Source organism: Solea solea, chromosome 16 (assembly GCF_958295425.1).
Source record: "Solea solea chromosome 16, fSolSol10.1, whole genome shotgun sequence".
Lineage (NCBI taxonomy): Eukaryota > Metazoa > Chordata > Actinopteri > Pleuronectiformes > Soleidae > Solea > Solea solea.
The window spans coordinates 21,424,464-21,444,077 of record NC_081149.1 but is presented as its reverse complement, the minus strand read 5'-3'; the positions used below and the strand labels follow the sequence as shown (position 1 = coordinate 21,444,077).

At 42.6% G+C, this 19,614-nt stretch overlaps 1 protein-coding gene across 3 annotated transcripts in view; it reads right to left on the bottom strand.

The window, feature by feature from the left end:
* Positions 1–19,614, bottom strand: part of grin2ba (glutamate receptor, ionotropic, N-methyl D-aspartate 2B, genome duplicate a) — a 122,481-nt gene that overhangs the window by 9,759 nt on the left and 93,108 nt on the right. For all 3 annotated transcript variants that reach the window (XM_058653369.1, XM_058653368.1, XM_058653370.1), the window contains 8 exons: positions 17,596–17,710; positions 14,008–14,216; positions 13,501–13,672; positions 7,924–8,077; positions 7,120–7,245; positions 4,534–4,763; positions 4,265–4,425; positions 3,145–3,332 (listed from right to left, as the gene is read on the bottom strand). In XM_058653369.1, the coding sequence (XP_058509352.1) occupies positions 3,145–3,332; positions 4,265–4,425; positions 4,534–4,763; positions 7,120–7,245; positions 7,924–8,077; positions 13,501–13,672; positions 14,008–14,216; positions 17,596–17,710 (1,355 nt within the window). The remainder of the gene's footprint in view (positions 1–3,144; positions 3,333–4,264; positions 4,426–4,533; positions 4,764–7,119; positions 7,246–7,923; positions 8,078–13,500; positions 13,673–14,007; positions 14,217–17,595; positions 17,711–19,614) is intronic.

Sequence of the window (19,614 nt, the reverse complement as noted above, 5' to 3'; positions counted from 1 at the left end):
GCATACAAACTCGAGCTGAGACACTGCACGCACACACACACACAGAACGACCTCTTGTCAGATCTCCTAATAAATGAGAAGTGCTTCTGTTTGGGGAACATTTAGATGTGACCGTAAAGGGTTTCATTCTTGACACCGTGTCTGTACTCACTGATACTCACTGAAAAAAGTGAGTATCAACAAATGTTAGCACAGAAATTAGCTTTCATGATTACAGGTATAAGATAAGATAAGATAGATAAGATAGTCCTTTATTTGTCCCGCAGAGGGACAAAGTATCCAAGCAACCATCACAGTGTTTTATACCAAATTAATTGAATGTTTATTTTCTATGCTACGCACAACTGCATCAGTGTCCATCGGCCTGTTCCAGAGATTTAACACCAGTGTTTGGCAGCAAGACTCAGTTCCCTAACACTTAAAGTGAAGCAGCTAATGGAATCCGGCCATTGTGTATTTCATTACTTACACTTTACACTTGAGCTTTTGTTAAATATATAGAATGTAACACTTCAGCATTACAACATCTAAAAACAGCACGACTCTACTTCCACAGGCCAAAATGTTTCCAACACTTACAATCGACCATTTTCCCGTCTCTGCTGTAACTTCCTGCCTATGAACCATCAGAGTAAGGAAGGAAACATTCAGTGCCACCATTTCTTTAGTTTTTTCATTCATTCACTGTATGAATTTGTCACTAATGAATCACGAGCACTCGTCTCCCTTTGCTGCACACTCTCTCTCACGACAAGACAATTCCCATGATAACACCCTCTGCTTCCCGATGTCATCAAACTAGGTCTTTTGTTATCGTATTGATTGAGAGACACCTAGTGGCACAAATGACATACTGAGTGAGTTTAAAATATATGTGAAAATCACTTCTATGGTGTCTGATGCAACAGGTTAGGGTTGAACACCGTCTCCGTGGGCAAACAGCCACGTGAGACTTTCCATTCAGCAGCTCCATCACCAATCACGGCTGCAGTTTCCTTTTTTTTTTTTTTTTGTGACTTCCGTGATATATTTCTCGCTCATGTCTGCGTCAAACGACACAGACTGCCTTCCAGCCTTCATATGAGGCCAACGGGGCTCTCCACGTGAGTCTCATCACTTTCTAGGTCACCAGGAGGGGAGAGGATGGAGAGGCGTGGCAAAGTAACATTGAAACCCTGAGACAGGGTTTGCTCGGCTCCCGAATATGAATCCTGTTGCTGTGGCACAGGGGAATGTTAGAGTGAGCCAACCCATATTCAGACATACACAAAAATATATGTACTTTTTTTGAAATTTGACACATAGATAATCAAACTTATAGTCCAAACAACAATACACACAACAACTGAACTAACTGTATGTAGGCTGTTAAAAACAAATGTGTCACATGTCTTTATCTGACACCCTTCCTGCTCACACACACACTCATTTCAGAGGCCTGACCCATATTCACATGTACACACTGTGTTGAAATACACCGGGAGCTATGCTGGCACCCCTAACTGGGACACACTATAGTGGGCCCCCCCCCACCGGAGGGCCCTTGGTTCAGGACGGACAAACTGGACTGTTACTAAAAACCTTGCGACGATACACAGACATACGTGCGTGTGCACAGACACACACACACACACCATGTCCATTACCTGTCCTGTTCTGATTTGAGCTGTATATCAAGACAAGGCTTCGTGAAATCCGACTGTTAAGGTCGATAAAAGGAACCGTTGTCAGTGACATCTTGACTTATTTACAGTGAAGAGTGCTTTTTTTTTGCTTGAAACCCATAAAGCATGTGCCATGTGTTTAATTTCACTCCCTGCTCCACCTGTACCTGACAGGAATGAAGCGCATTTCAAAAGTGCCAGCCCACAAAAGGCGAAGCGTGACCATAAAGCACCGGGGCCCAATGGCGGCGCTAAATCTCAACTTAGATTTCCAGCAGCACCTTTTGTCTCCGTTGTTGATGTATGACAGTGAAGGATAACTGTGCGTTTGACCCACAGAACCAACTTCACTTTAAAATTCATGTGCCTGATACTCGGGAAGTGAAGGCCGACCCATAAACTACAGTACAGGTCCCACAAGTCCAACGGGGGAAGGGCCAAAAAAAACACTATGGGGCAAATGATCCAATAATGTTTGGCACTAATTTAATTTTCTTAATCCTTAATAAGACGTACAAAAATAATACACATGGTTAAAATCGCAGACAGAGATTTGAGTTAAAAACATGATGCGTAAAGAGCGCCTGATTGCGTATTCTGACGTTGGTGCAGGTGAAAGCACGCGTCTGGTTTGCAATGGTGTAATCCAGTCGTGGGTTTGCCTGCATAACTTGTATTTATTAATGTTTCCTGATGACGGAATATCTGATTTTGTGCCAAGCTCGCAGACGTCTGCACATCTGTGAGTTGTATGTGATCACAAGTCTAACAGTTCATGCTTCTCATTGTACTCAAGGACATTTCAGCCTCTTTCACACTACAATTAATGAGTATTTGGGGATTTGTGAACCCAGGTGAACATGCTTAAAAGAAAAATGTGATTAAAATAATCCACGTTGTCAGTGAAACAACACCGGCACCATGGATAATACTACGGTTACTATTTTGTATCTTTTACTTTGGATGAATGTGGGTCTTAGTGTTGTACTGGAATTGATGCCAGAATTAGCATTACTGCCATAAATGAAGCGGATGAAGATAACGGGCATGTTCACTCCCACTAATGCTGATCATAACCAAAGCCGATATGTGAACTGCAGTCATTTTGACCCGAAAGTGAACGCTGTCTAAACCTGTTGAAACACAGAATCAGGGTACAGGTGACAGGTAGAGGAGAAACTAACTGTAGCCAAAGTCAGTGACGTAAGACCACAGCGGGGAAAACAAGTTGGACTTATCCATTAAGTGTTATCCAGTTTGCTGTGGGGTAACCATTAAGACGTCTGGCTCTGTTTGGCTTCTCTGCTGAAGTTTAATGTGATCTCAGTGACTGATCTGGTGCATGTCTGAGTAATTAAATACACAACACATTGCATCAACACAACTGCTGCATACATAACGGAGCCTGTGCCCGGTGAGTGCATTACACTGTGCAGCATCTATAAATAAAGACAGCGGAGGCAACCGCGCACTATCTCACCGTCTCCAAAGAGCTGCAGGATGGCCAGGTCCACGTGTCTCTTCCAGAGCGACTCCTTCTGAATGGCGATGCCGTATCCCGTGGTGGCAAAGATGTAGCCGCTGCCAATGGTCACCAGCTTGCAGCCCTCGTCCCTGCCAGCCATGTAGTTCAGGACGGCGGCGTCATAAATGAAAGCGTCTAGTTTGCTAATGAAAGAGAAAGAGAGAGAGAGAGACAGAGGGAAAGATAGGTTACAATTAATTAGCACTTAGGAGTCAGACATCACTGCTACAACATTCCAATTAACCTGCTAAATAGCACTAAGCTGCTGATAAGTGTAATAGACTTCCACTTGGTTTGCCAAAGGCTGGAGTTGGCACACAGACGGGCGGAAAAGGCACACTCAACAAAAACTGAAGAGGGGGAGTAAAAGTATTATTGGAGGTTTTCAGCTACAATATGTTTCCACATGAGGACAAGTGGGGAAGGTACAAACACTGCACTTATTTAGTATTTAAAGCCATTTTCCTACAATTTACAGCGTATATTTTAGTATATAATAAAATACAACAACCTTTTAATCTTCCTGTAATTTAAGGGTGCTGTCTGTGTCCTGCTATTGATTCCACCACTCCCCCCTAAACTTGGCCTGGAGGCATAAAAGTACCATCTAATAATAATAATAATAATGATAATTTATAACTCAAAATACCAATCGAAGATGTTTCAAACTCTGATACTTTGTTTGGTCAATCTGCTTTTGTACTAAATGGCAACCGACCGTGATATTACCTACTGTATAAGTTCCCATTTTGAAGCACTGAGATTTGTGATTTTGGCCGGCACCACGTTGAGGTTTTGCAACTAGAAATTCATAGACTGAACACCTATTAGACAACACCAGCTGTCAGTTACACCGGTGTCCACCCATACGTGCCGGGCTTTGCTGCTAGTTTCCTCTGGGAGCATCACTTTCCATCTCCTCAGGAAAATGTTTCCTGACATTATAAATCAAGTGAGAATTAGGCTCATTTTCAGAAAGACTTTCATTCAAATGGACCAGCAGAGTCGCTGCAAGACTCTGTCTACTTATATGTCTAATTAAAGTACAGCTGTACTTTATTGCACAGGTCCTCACCCAGCCTTGAGACTCGCCAGGGCCTCATTGACGTTTCTCTGATGGAACTTGGTCATGTAGGAGTGCATTTCTGGATAGTTGTTCCTAATGTTCCTCTCTGTACTCCCGTTTGGGACGGTGCCAAACCGAAATGGAGGCGAAAAGTCATTGGGACTCTGGAACTAAACAGAGAGGACGGGAGCAATTCAGAGATTACATCTATTTTGCAAATAAATTACAGGTACAAATGAGTAAAAAAAAAGAGGACAGGATATAATAAATCATCATACCTTTTTGTCCGAGAGACCCGATACCTGGTCCACGTATTCCTCCTGGATCATGAAAGCGGCCAGATTGGCAGTGTACGAGGCCAGGAAGATGACAGCAAAGAAGGCCCACACTGACACCATGATCTTACTGGTGGTGCCTTTGGGGTTCTGCACCGGCACAGAGTTGTTGAAGACCAGACCCCACAGCAGCCAGATGGCCTTACCGATGGTGAAGGACGGACCATGAGGCTCTGAAAGACGAATCAAACAATGTCCTTGACTTTTTTTTACTGGTGAGTTGTTGACTATTATTATTAGATTTCGGCGGATTTATATGCTCAGGTGTTGTTCAATATCCCTGCAATAAATGTGAACTTCTGGAATGTTCAGTGTTGGTTCAAAGAGGTGGTGAGTCACACGTATGGACACTTCAGGAGCTGTATCTTCTGATGCTGTTCATATATGCAACTGATATCATGAGAAACACCTAATGCTACAGAATTGAATCAAATGATCATACTGTAAATCAGTGTTTCCCAAAATGCTTTTATCAGGACCCACTTTTTAAAGACGACGCACTATTGTGAAGGGAAAAATGCAACAGCTATGTTGCTCACGCAGACAGACACATTTTTAGTAGGTACTGCACTAGTTTGACAAAGTACATCTCCGTTGACTGATCTGTGGATCCCGACTCTGTGAACGACTGCCGTAAATCAACACTAAAACCTGAACATGAGGGAGTTAGAGTTAAAGAACTGACTTTTGAGTTGTTGTTGTTGTTGTTGTTGTTGTTTTCAGTCAGGATCTGTACAGAGTCAGTTCATCCGTGAGCTGACAGAGGACTGATTCATCCCGGCCATTATGCTGTGATAAGCAGTTGGTTTGTGATGTTTGAGTGGGTATGTGTGAGTGTGTGAGACAGCAAGACAGAGGATGAGTGCGAGCATGTGGGTGTACATTGTTGCTGCATGAGGCTTTTGTTCATGGACAAATCCAACTTTATCGAGCCAAATGTCTCCTGTGTGAAGTTCTGCAGAAAGGTCGGTTTGGGTCAACATTTCATTAATGTGTAGACAAGCCGGTTGTGCTGTGGCGCCAAATTATTTGAGCCCATACTTCGATCCAAGCTCTTCATGATGTCAAACCTCCCGCCGTGCTACAAGCAGTTAAAAAAACAAGGAGACACACACAGACGAGAGCAGTGCTTCAGGGAGGTGGGCTACATCTTCTTCAGAGCATGGAGAGAGGATGAGAAGACAGCCACTGTCTATAAATAGCCACATCACAGACAGAGATTTTGATTCTCATCTTTTTTGGATAAGGAGATCCAACACAACAACACAAATAAAAAAACAAGTCCCTTTGCTGTCAGAGCTGACATGTAGTTTTGGAAAATATGAAACTGATTGTCCACTGTGGTCGAAGCAGTGCGAGAATCCAAAGAAGAGAGACACTCCTGTAAACGAGGCAAATAAAGAGCAGCGAGGAGGAGGAGGAGGAGGAGGAGAGGAGAATGAAGTCACTGGGTCAGTGAGGACTTCAGGTGGAGGGTGTCGTGTTTGTATTATGTCCATGTCTCTGTCAGTTTGTACAAGATGATCCAGAGTGGTATTGTCACGGCCAGAGAGCGTTCAACTGCAAGGATTCTTGCCTTAAACACCCAACACTCTGCCTCTGCAGGACTAAACTGCCTGTTGCCATGTTCTCTGAATCCTTTGGATCCTCAGTCGCAAAATTCTTTCGCAAAAATTGGATTATTTCATGTTTTTTTTTGCTTCTGTGAATGTCAGAATTCTGTGCACTTGCATCACAAATAGCACTTGGCTACACTGGACTCCGTAATTTCACAATCAGGTTTGTTTCTTTGCCAAAATGATTGTGCCGCTTCCATGTGCATGACTTTCATTTTGGCTGTTAAACATCCGTCAACATCCAATATATCGACGAGCAACAGACTCCGGTAAGTGTTGGGTCTGGAACCAACGTTCAGGTTTCACGAGGGAAAATTGTGGAGGAAAGTGAAGTGTCTGGTATTTGCGTTGGTTATTGTTTGTGATTTTCATCCTCACTATTCATCCAAACACAATCGCAGTCTCCTACACAATAAGCACATTTGTTTTTTTGGCAAGTGTGTTAAACGTGGTGGGTGGTTTGGGCATGAAAAGCACGAAAGGATTCAATATTCCACCTTGATCTGTTGACCATTACGCTGCTGCTTGACTTTGATCAGGATGGCTGCTTTGTGTTGGCAGAGTTGTTTCACTGTTTTGTGGATAAATGTAAAAGAATTTGACAGCAGATAGCTTCTTCTTCTTCCTTTTTTTGTTTTTTTTTTTACCAAATGGACAAAATAAAATGACGTAAGCCTAACTGCAGTAAAACTTCAAGCCTATGTTGTTGCAAAGGTAAAATGTCACAGCTCGATTCCACCTCAAACCATTAGATGTGGGACATGAGAGAAGCAACACGACGAAAACACAAACAAAATAAATAAATAAATCCAAGGGCTGCATTAATTTGCATTTATATCTTTAAACAGTAGCGCAGGTATCATCCCTGTGTCCGTGTGTGTGTGTGTGTGAGTAGTGATCTAAGGCCTCTCACCTCTGCCGTCAGCCAGACAGCGGTTGTAGCCCACAGGGCTGAAGTACTCGAATATAAACACAGCCACTGCTGACACCAGCAAGAGCATCACAAACATCATCACCCACACATCCGCACTGAAGGGCTCTGGAGAGGAGAGAGAGGGAGGAGAGGAGAGGAGAGGGAAAGATGAAGAGGGAAAGGGAGTGGAGAGGGTGAGATAGAGAGAGGGAGGGAGTGAGGATGGACAGAGAAGATGGAGAAGAAACGAGGAGAAAGATGAGAAATAGTGAGAAAGGCAGGGAGAGAGGAAGAAGAAACAAAGCGAGAGAGAGAGAGATGCAAATGCAGCACCAGATTGAGAAGAGCATATTAGAGTCAGAAAAAGAGTAGGAGTAGGACATATTAGAGATGAGAGGGCAAAGAGACATGGAGGGAGTAGAAAAGAGAATGAATTAGCGGTTAGCCATATTATCGTGTACTTCAGTGTACCACCAAATGCATTACAACTCAGTTTTAACCACTTGGTGTGTTCTCTGCATCACTTTTTGACCAAATTAAGAAATGAAAAATGGACGTCAACCTGACGCTGAACTTTGTTTTGATTTTATTCTTAGTTTAATTCAGTTCAGTGATGCTGCAGCAACTTCAGTCAATGTAAGCAGGTCCCTGGTTTTGGATCCTTGTAATGACATTTTTTGGACGCTGCATGTGAACAACCCCTAATCTAAACATTTAGCCAGTTTCATAACATAAATAACATGAATACAATTACAATATACAGTCTGGAGGCCTGTATATACAGTGGCCTGCTCTGTTCCTCACCTAAGAAGGCCGAAGGAGACACAGTGCCGTTGCTCCGGGAGACCATGACGCTGATGCCCGTCTCGATGAAGGGGACGGAGAAGTCGATGACTTCTGACCTTTCCTCATTGATGGTCAAGGAGCCGACAGCCATGTGAGCGTTTTTTAACACCACCTGGGCACGAGGTAGAAGAAAAAGGGCCATTCATTATCTCTCCATCATTTAACATCCCTTAATAATTATAATTACTGAATTATTAGAGTCAATAGGGACAAAGGTAGAATTCACATTGGTCGTAAAGATCTAAAGGGTGATTACAAAAGCTTCAATGTAGTGAAATATGTTAATAAATGAACGTGATTGGGTCTGTTAGCATGGATTCAATTAAAATTTTCAATTCAATTCTATTTGTATAGCGCCAAATCACAACAAACATTATCTCATGGCACTGTACATAGTCAGGCACAAACCTTTACAATATTATAGAGAGAAGAGAAACGACTGGTTGGGGTGAAAGGAAAAATGGATGTTTTCAGCAATCTGATAAAAAGGACTACAAATAAATACATTTTACCTACTGGATCAGATCCCAGTTATTAATCACACTGTACACACTACGTCCTTTTTTTTTTTTTTTTTTTTAATATGCTGCCTATGACAATAAGGATGTAGAAGAGGCCGAGTTTGTCAGCTGAGCACGGCACACTTCAGCAACAAGTCTCCCTCTGAGCTGTCAAAAGGCATTTTGGGAAAAGTAGGAAATCAAGTGAGACATAAAAGCAGATGGGTCAGCTTGAGGGAAAGCAAAAGCAAGTGGATAAATACTTTGAATATGCAAAGTGAGACATTGAGACAAAGGTAGGTCACTGCAGGAAGTGACAGGAGGCCAAAACACACACACACACACACACACACACACACACAAACAGTCAACATGGACACTTGTGATGCTCACAGAGGGAAAGAAAGAGAGAGACGGTCCGAAAGAGTGAGGAAGAAAGTGGGTTACCACAGTGGGTCATGGCTGCCTGAAATAGCCTGCCCCATTGTCTCTCCTTCCTCTATCTGCCTCCCTCCCTTCAGTGCCTCTGCACAGGTAATATATATTTAGTCCGAAATTTTACAGCCCTACAGCACAGGGGTAAAGTGGGACGAGACTGTCTTCCCGAGTTAATAAGGGGTGAGTGAGACTCAAAGTGCCAGTTCGTGCTTCAGTGTTAGAAAGTGTGTGTGTGTGTGTGTGTGTGTGGACACTGAGTATATGAGTGAGTCATAAAGGGACAGAGAGACGGAGAGAATGAGAAGCAGACGGCCCTTTGTTCTCCACCTGTGAAGTGGACCTTTACAGACAGAGAGAGTATTACACATCTACTGTGCACATTATCTGCAAGTCTTATGTGTGTGTGTGTGTGTCTGTCTGTGAGTGTGAGTGTGTGTGTGTGTCTGTGAGTGTGTGTGTGTCTATGGCGTGCACATTTGCAACTTTTCAAACTAGTTGGTGCCATTAGCATGTAAAGCCCAGATGTGCATGTACACTTGTGTTTCAATGTGGCCCCAGGGAAGACAAATCCGTCCATCTCTCTCTCTCTCTCTCTCTCTCTCTCTCTCCCTCCCTCCCTCTCTCCCTCTCTCTCTCCCTCCCTCCTACGACTTGTTCTCTCGGTGTTATGAAACTGACCCATGTGGGTGTTACTGAGAATGAGTGAGTGAGGATCTGTGTTTGGGTGCGTGTGTGCGTCTCAGATGGTGTGTGTGTGTGTGTGTGTGTGTGTGTGTGTGACTCTCTTTTGCGAGGTCAGAATCATGTAATCAAGTGTATTTGCCTCTTCCATTTTACATCAGGAGCATTAGGGGCAGCACATGTCAGGGTGTCCAATGAAATCAGAATTGAGTTAGGAATAAAAATGTGGAGCTTCTCAGCGTGTTCATTGATTTTTCTTTTTTCTCTTTGATCTTTTCTCTCTACGCTGTTGCAAATTGTGTAAAGGACCTCAGCTAAGTGTCCGGGACTGTGTCGAGGCACATCCTTGTGTGTGTCTTTGTCTCCATAAGTGTACTTATCAGCGTCAATCCAGATGTAGCTCCGTTAAAAGATGGAGATATGCTACAGTTCTGACACAAGATATAATGTGTAACAATTCTGCATTAAAATATCTAAAAACAACAAGACTAATGTTCTTCTTCTAACAATGTTTTCAGCAGGCTGTACACGGAGAGGTGCAGTGGCGCCCTCTCGGTCACCTCCCACTCCCACGCATAGCCTTCTCAAGATGAATGTAATGTATTTTTTTAAGCATTGTACTTTTCCAGCACTCTTTAAATCTATAGAAATCTGGGATTCCTTTTCAACGTAACATACAATTTCATTTTAGCCTCTTTTTAACGGCATCATCCACTTCTGCTGTAAGGCCGCCGTGTCTCTTGTGCATCTGTCAATCTGCTATATTTTACATATTCAAAGGTTTGCCTTTGAAAATCCTACTTCTAAATACTGCTCTGTAGTCAAATACCAGGACTCTGCAATATGAAGAGTCTGCTCATGTTTCACAGTAAAATTTTGGTGAAAAAAAAAAAATGAGTCGAATCAGGGAACTGAAACGCTGCGGTGCTTTTACTTTGAAACACAAACAGGACGTGCTGTGTTTATGACATAATATGTGACAGGTAGAGATGCTGAAACGAGTACAAGTACAATTCACTTAAAAAAATAGGTGAGAGGTAATTCCCAAAAAGAATATGTCACCAAAAAAAGACACTCCTCTCACACAGACAGTGTGAATGATCTGAAACGATGTGAAAAGACAGACACGCCACAGCTGTAACTCGCCACACGTAACAGTAACCAGTGTGAAATATACAGTACTACTAGTTACCCAGTGTGTCGTCTTGTCTAGTTTTTTTTTTTTCATTTTATTATGTGTATTTGTAACGGATCTGCCGTGTGTTCCGAGTAACAGTTCCCATGATCCCAGGTTGCTTCCCAGTTATATCAAACTACGTCTTTTGCTATTGTTTTGATTGAGAGACTCCTCCTACAGAAATGACATAATGTGCTTTTAAACAAACAAAGGACAGCTTTATCGTTTTGTGCGTATGTGTGAAAAGAAACACTTTACTACTGTACGTGTGTGTGTGTGTCTTCATATTTAAACATTTATGTCCGTCTGTGTCTGCACATACTCTCTTATTTCTGTGTGTGCACTTATTTATTTATTTACGTATGTGTTGCCTCTTTAGGACCATTTTCTGCCATAAACACTGACCTTGTCAGGACCAGTAGTCCTCATGGAGATCAAAACCTGGTCTTAAGGAGGCTGAATGTCATTTGTGAGGAACTGGTTAAGTTTAGGGCTAAGATTTGAATGATGGTTATGGTGAAGGACCAGCTGTCCTAATGAATGCAAGTCAATGCAGGGTCCTGTGTGTGTGTGTGTGTGTGAGAGAGAGAGAGAGAGAGAGAGAGAGAGAGAGAGAGAGCGATGGGGTGAGTACAGTTGCTGCATGTGCTCATCCCTCGTCCTAATGATTATTCATCTGTAGAGGTGAAAAGGACATGGCACATTACAGCGCTTTTAGTCAGGGGGAGTTTTTTTTCACAGGTGATCACACTTACAGCTCGGTGCCAAGCCAACTAAACACCGCGGCTGACTGGCAACATCTCCTCAGTGACTTCATGTAATAGATTAAATAGGTCGGTTTGATGTAAACGTAATGTAGAGAAAGATGGACTCAGTCTCACCTGTGAAGGTTATTCAAACTTAATTTTCCTTGAAAAGAGAAGGACAGAGCGTGTTTTCCCACTCGTGACCTTTGGGTGGCTATTGATCTGTTTGCCACTGTTCTTCATTAACAAAGCCAGACAGCAAAAGTGCAGCTCACTCTTACGCGCTGAAGTATGAGAAGTGACAATGACCTTCTCTCAGGACCAATGTCGATAAGAGGACGAGTGAAGCCCAGAGTAAATTGTTGCGTCTGACTGACTGAACTGCACACACCCTTGGGTGAGGTGTTCAGTCAGACAGTTAGACAGACAGTGTGAGGTCGACCTACAAATGAAAGCTCTTAATTTCAGATTCATTTTTATGTACGTCATCATTTTGAACCTTAACTCTTGGTTTATTTCTAGTGCTTTTATTTATGTGGACTTCAGCGTTGTATGTTGTGTATTTTGTGGACTTCATTTCCTGTTTTATTTTGGATCTGTGCATGTGTCTTTCAATCTGTCTATCTTCATTTCCTGCAGCTGTGTTGAATACACCTGTGTGTCGCTTTCTCAGTTCACTTTATGTTCTGCATTTTCCTGTAAATCCCTGTCAGATTGTCTTGTTTGCTCTCTGTTTTGGATTATTGTGCTTGGGACTGCCTTTTGTTTTATAATCTGAGTTACTTCAGTAAAATTAATTCTTTTTTTAAACAAAAACTAAAAAAGAAACAAAAGAGGCAAAAACCATCTAAAGCAGGAGGGGGGGGTTAAGGTCACAGAACACGAGGACACAGTGGACACAGTGGACACAAGAAGCAGGAACAGGGAACCAAGCAAAGTAGGACAAGCTCAAACTGCACAGATGAGCCAACAAACGGACACGAGGCTACGCTCAGATTACCAGGCTGAAGCGATTTCACATCAACCAATTTTTTTCAGTTGACTTGACTCATGTATTTTTTCCATGGCTGTGCAGACACAGAACTATGATTGCCAACACATTTTTTTTGTCTGTCACTTCAGCATGTGGTCCTAGATTAGATGTCTGATATGTGGCCATGTGACGTGAAGGAGTATGGTCATATCACAATCCATGTAGCTGTTTGTCTATTATAAGCAAGAACTGAGCTTTGACATCATTGAACTGTGGCTGGTAATCTGAATGTAAGCTTAAAAAACCTCGGGAAGCAGAGATAACTGAACACAAAGATCATAATTACATAATAAAACAGGAACAAGATACAAGGAAACCAAAGAACAAAAGAACCAAAACCCCAAAGACTAAGTACAACCAAACTTAACATCCTCCAGGACCTGAAGTCCTGGGGTCAGAGGTCATGACACTATGAGCAGTAAGTTGAAAACAATCTGCAACGCTTTGTCTCTTTCATCTCTCCATAACCATGCTTACTGTCTGGTGAATATGAATATGAATAATTCAAAAGTGCACTTCAGGAGTCCTACATGATACAAATGTATTTTGTTATAGTAAGAACGTGTTCTAGTGTTTCCTTGTTTGCGAAGAGTCATTGACATGGACTTTTTTATTGTGTTGTTTCCCTTTTTTCCGCCCATAATTGTTCATGTATATATTTAAAGGGCAACATTTATTCTAATCCGAGTTTCACCTCTCAGTCTGACATGACCTACTTCCTTTCCTGTGCCGACCTCAAACAGGCTCCTCTTCTCACCTGATATTTTCACCAAATTGGCAAATGTCTTCAGGCAAATCCCACAGTTTCTCCTCTGGCCTGTTTTACTGTCTTACCTTTCAAACAGCAGCAGCATCACTGATAGTACGATGTAGACGTGTTGAAGTCTGGCAGCTTTACACTGACTAAACATGAGTTTCAGTCACTGACAGTGAAAAAAAGACATGCTAGCTCCTCCTCACCTCCCCGACCATGCCGTTCCACGTTCCATTGATCTTCTTGCCATGTTTGCCATTGGTCACCAGGTAAAGGTCGTAGGTGAACTTCACAGACTTGGCGATCTTCTTCAAGATGTCGATACAGAAACCCTTACAGCAGCGCTTGATGTAGATGCCCGACTCCTTTGTTTGATTACTACATGGAGAGATAGACGGAGAGATAAATATTTAATCAGAAATGTACACTTTCTTTGGCCCCTCTAACTGTTAATTGTAATTATGCATGGTGCACGTGGCACTGACATTCTCATACTGAAAGTGTGAACTAACTGCGTTATGTGCCATAAAGTTACCATGGGAATTTGTTTGTTTTCAGCAGATAAATCTATGAGTCAGTGTGGCAGGTGGCCAGAAAACAAGTGTCTCCATTAATATACACTTGAATTCACACACAATTAGTCAACAAGTCAGGGTTTGCTCTCCTTCCTGTTTCTCTGGCTTTGTTTTCTGGCACTGATTCTGCCGTCTCACCCTATCTTGATCTGCTTGCGGCAGGGAACGGTGTTCCTCATGCAGGTCCCGCTCAGAGGATCCACGTCTTCCACGATGACGAACGGAGCCTCCTCCAAAGTCACGATGGACAGGTGGTCGTCCTCCCTGGTTGCTGCCCCCCCATACAGCTCATAGCGCGGCCACACATGGTACTTCATGGAAAGGGAGCCGTTCTCCCACTTGCCCACCTGCAGAGAGACAGAGGGACACAGACGACAAGCAAAGACAGTAAGAGATTGTATTCCTTCATTCATTTTTACACCCACTGGGTTGTCTACAGCCACGGAGACCGATAACACTAGATTAGAGTGATAGTTCAAGCTTCTTGAAGTGTATGAGCTGCCATTTTCTTGGACCCACCAAGGACAGAAAGGATTTTAGCCACGTACCAAAAGGCTCCCCTAATGAAACCGACAACGGCTTAATTCTATGTTATCTTCAGAATATGTTTGCTGCTTTATCTCTGCATTAGACCTTTCCACCTGAAAACTGAGGTACTCTACGTGGAGAGAAAATCAGCGCAGTTTTAACAAAAGCTGCTGGTCTACTGCTGCCTTGTTTGGTAAGTTTGTGTCACTTAGGTAAAACTGTACAAAGGATTTCATGAACTTGAGTCAGAAGATAAGATCTTTGACTTTACTGATGGAGGCAGCAACTCCTGTATTATGTAAAACCACAGATTTTCTCAAGCATTCTCATTATTAAATAATAAATAATTGGCTAAAATCTATTTCTCTGTCAGCATCCATGTCGTTAGTGAGTGTCCAGCTCACAGTGGTGTGCACAGTGAAGTCAGTGTCGATGGTGCATCAACACCTCATACAACCCTTCTTTGAAAATCCCAACTATCCCATTAAATCCTTTTATGACTCACTACAAGGAAAAATAAAGTCGACAGGAAGAAAACTCGGAAATTTTTATTTAACTCCCCCTTCGCACTCCACTGAACATAAAACCCCACCCATAGCCCATGTGTGTGACAAGAGGAGGAGAGGAGAGGAGAGGGGAGGAGAGGGGAGGAGAGGGGAGGAGAGGAGGAGAGAGTGGGACCCAGTGTAGAAAATGAGAGCAAGGTTAACATGAAGGACAAGACTGAAATGGGGGAAAGAGCAGAATTCAGATCAGGAGGAGAGACAGAGAGAGAGATCACATGAAGAAAAGGAAAGTATGAACATGAGAGCAATTTGCAAAAGGGAAACAAAAAGACGACAAAACTATAGATAGAGTGAAAAAGTCAGGTGGAGGTGAAAGAGAATCATTCAGAATCTAAAGGCTGGCTCCAGCTCTACATCTGGCCCTCAGAGCTCTGCACCAGTCACATGATGAGCTCATGAAACCTGGACATAGAGATAAACCTGTGTCATTTCCTCTCCAGTGTCCAGCGGGGTCACTTTCATCGAGGCAGAGATGTGTGTGTGTGTGTGTGTGTGTGAGTGTAAATGGATATGGATCATCACATAATTGGACATGCTATAAAGGGAGATCAGGTGAAAGGAGAGCTGTTGTTCAAGAGCGTTAGGTTAGGTTTGCACACTAGTTAAATATGTAAATGCACGAACACGCACAACACTCCGGGGGAACACAAAGTTGGCAAGCCTGCCTCGAGTGGACAAGCTGAACCTGTGTATCCCTTGGGCACATCGCAGCCTACAGGCTTCTGCGAGCTGCACAAGAGTAAGTAAGTGATAGAGAAAATCAGAGAGGAAGAGGAAAACGACAACGAGACAGGAGAGATGTGGGGAGAGGAGGGGGTTAAACTCAGCCTGGAGGGGAATAAACTGGACTGGACACTACAGAGTCTTGACACTACTTCAAAGGTGTGGTGGAAGGATGGTTGTAGGAGCTGGAACTCATTAGGATCCAAGAAAAGTGGTTTAGCTGGAAGTCGAGCTAAGAATTAAACATGAGTGAGAGAGTAAGGAGGGAGGGAGGGAGGGGTGGGAGAAGAGAGAGGAGACAGGAGGGGAGCGATTCACCTTGTTCTCTGATCAGAGGACAGAATATAGATTAGAGGCAGTAGAAAGAGAGAAACCCTGAGAATAAAGAATAGGGAGAGTCAGAGGAGTCGGTCTGTAGGACACAGATACAAAGGAGAGGGAGCCTCAGGAAACATGGACGCATGCTGGTGACTTGCAGGTGGTGAGGTTCATTTAAGGTTTGGTTGAGAGTGCGACTCAGGATTACTGTCGCCCCATGTGAACTCGCTCTGCTGTCAATACTTGTCATTCATCATTTATGATCAAGTGAACGATAAGGTTTCATATGGAATCAGATTTGAGTCACAAATGAACCGGAAAATCCAAATACACTAACTGCAAATACAATTTCAATGTAATCATTCAAAAATATTGTATTTTATTTGTTTGAAAATACACTTTTTGTTTGTGACGATCAGAAGTTTGTTTGTTTCCGACTCCCTGAGGAAGCTAAATGGAACTCAGCCATCATCATTATCTGAGCATTTACAGTGTGATTTTCCAAGTGTGGCCCTCTGAGGGGCATTTTTCTCTTCTGTGATTCGTCCCTTTGCTCCTTCAGCTGCCAACACTTTGAAAGGACACGGTTGACCATATGTGACAATGACAAGACGTTTCTTAAGTGAGCCTGTGCGTGCGCGCACTGATGAATGTAGAGCGAGGTAAGAGTCGTCATTGTTGTTCGCCAGAAGGTGAGAACTTGTTCACCGTATAATTTGATAAATGAGGCCGCCTGAACACGAGCTCATTGGGATTCAGCTGCCATCGAAACCTAAGATCCTGCAACAGTAACTTTTCATATCATCTCGCCGGACAACAGACACTGTGATAACAGCAAAGGTCAAATGGTAATTTCCACAAAACTTAACTACAAGTTGTGTTTTTCAATCACGTCGCGTGTGACTTATTGCAAAGGTAATCTTATCGCGCAACTGAGGGACAAACGTTACTCCTCGTGCATCTTTTATTTTACCGGCGGAAACATCAATGAGGCCTTTACAGACTTTCATTTACAGCAGGAAGAGTGAAATAATCCAAACATCATCACACACCAGTGATATATTTATTTACTTCTGAATCTTTTGCTCTTCATGTTCAATTCAACTAAAAACGCTCTTTTACTGAGCGCATGCCTGTATCCTGTTTTTGTCTTTCTGTTATCTGCCCTAAATAAAATTGCCTTCAGGATTAATAAAGTTGTTATTTACAATATGAATTCACCAGATTTCATAACAAAACAGATCCAAATAGGAGGCACATAAATAACGGTTCATAATAAATAGCTTTTGAAACTTTTGAAATGAGCAGCTGTGTGGACTGCGGCAGCATTCTTAGCACATCAACACTCTGGAGTCTGTGCTGCAGTTTATTTATTGCTCAAAGGCACATGTTAAAGATTTAAAATGCTTAAAAAGTGGAAAAATCACTTGATAGGAGACAGATGAGAGGATGGAACAGACACACTCAACTTCCAGAAAGTTTTTTTTTTTTAACTTTCTGCAACGCCACTGCTTCCACGCCGTCATTCATGTGAAGGCCACGCATGGACGTTAAATGCACCCACACACACACACACGTATGTTTCTCTCACCCTGTCCCACTGTCTCTCCTTGTTGAGCAGAATGATGACCAGCTTGGGGTGCATCTGGTATCCGTCCTCGCTGAATGACAGATTACGTCCCTCGAACGTCACATTCATCAGATACCTGCGGAGGGAAAAATATAAGGAGGAGTCAAAAGTTTCATTATGTGCCGGTTTATTTTCTGCGCACTTGCTGATCGAGTGGAACGCTACGGTTAATATCTGAACGTAACAAGGTTCAATGTATGCACCTTTGTATTGTGGCCTTAAAGAATTAGACGGGGAGAGATATATATAGCTATAGCACTTATATGGCCACCAGGGAATGATGCACAAGCCCTTGTAAAATGGCCAGTTAGAGATAATGTATGCTTGCTTAATGTATGAAATACATAATAAACAGAACGCATGGAGGTTAGTGAAAGAGGACCGAGGGCCCTTCAAAGAGAATTGATTAAACGTTCAAATGAACTGACAATGTGAAAGAAAAAAGAACTCTTTCCCTTTGGCTCAGGCTCTCATCTGTCTAATGTTCCGTCTAAAAGCTCAGACGCTTAGTCTTGAAATAATTGCTCGGACAGTATTTGAGTTTCTATGTAAAAAAAAATATATCAGTTTGAAGTTTTTATGAACTTTAAAACCAATTTGGCTTCTGTTCTCCTCCTGTAGTTATGACTCAGGGCAGCGTTTAACAGCAGAACAAATGATCTGTCTGCATTGCTAATTGAAAAAGAATTGCTGAAATGATTTGACATGTTTGTTGTCTAATGTAAAAGACAAATTGAGCCATCTCTACTCTAAAAGTCCCGCTGTGTCCTGCCCACATACGATAAAGCGAGCTCTGAGGACAGTGATGGAGACAGGAGGCGGTAAAAGCAGCAATGCACTTTATATTTGGCATCAAATGTAACAGAATAATCCAATAGCAGCTAGTCATATATATCTATGTGTGTGTGTGTGTGTGTGTGTGCGTGCGTGCGTGTGCCTGGTATTCCTTATATTGTGGGGACGTAAATCTGTTTAAACATTCACATTATAACGTAAATTACTACATTTTAAAGACATGTTTTAAAGTTAGGATGAGGGTAGCATCAGGGTTTAGGCCACTAGCAAGTCTCCAGGAGATGAATGTAAGTCAAAGCAGTGTGCTCTGAAGTCATGGAAACCTGTGTGTGTGTGTGTGCGTGCATGTGTGTGTGTGTGTGTGTGTGTGTGTGTGTGCGTGTGTGGGAGACATAAAAGGAAAAATGTAGAGATAGCAGCATCGATTCTGTCAGGTGAAATCATTTTACCTCCTTTCAACTAAACATAACACATATACGTATATGTGTACACACACACACACACACACACACAGTCAACACTGCTGTGGTCATGGTGAATGTGTGTGGGTGTGTGTGAGTGTGTGTGTGAGTGTGTGTATATGAGAAGAGGAATGTTTATGTCAGGTGAACTCAGAACAGTTCACTGTCAGCGCACACCCACACCCACCCACACACGCACACACACTACCTTACACTGTGTGTGTGTGTGTGTGTGTGTGTGTGTGTGTGTGTGTGTGTGTGTGTGTGTGTAGCATGTAGCTGTAGCTTGCTCAGTAAAGATTAAAGGGGCCACAGCATCGAGTCATTTTGTAAATGGCTTATGATTTATGCAGCAGGTTCTGAGCCTTGTGTGTCAGAGCCGAGGCTCTACAGAGCAAACACACTGATGCTATGACGCTCATCACAGCTCATTGAAAAGATCTATACTTAATGAAGGAGTTAGAATAAGGAAGCTGTAATTGTTGTTTGTTTTTTAAAGAAAAATAAAAGTCACTCCATTCTGTCCAAAGGACGAGGACCGTTTATATGATGCAGCGACGCCGAGCTTCATCACTGAAAACTGTTGCTCGAGACAAACGCATACACATGTGAAGATCATATGACTCCATCATTGCTGAGCCACCAGTGTTACACACACACACATTTATTTAGCCATCTACATACTATACTGTATATGGTGTGCATGATTTTGAGGCAGTGTTTC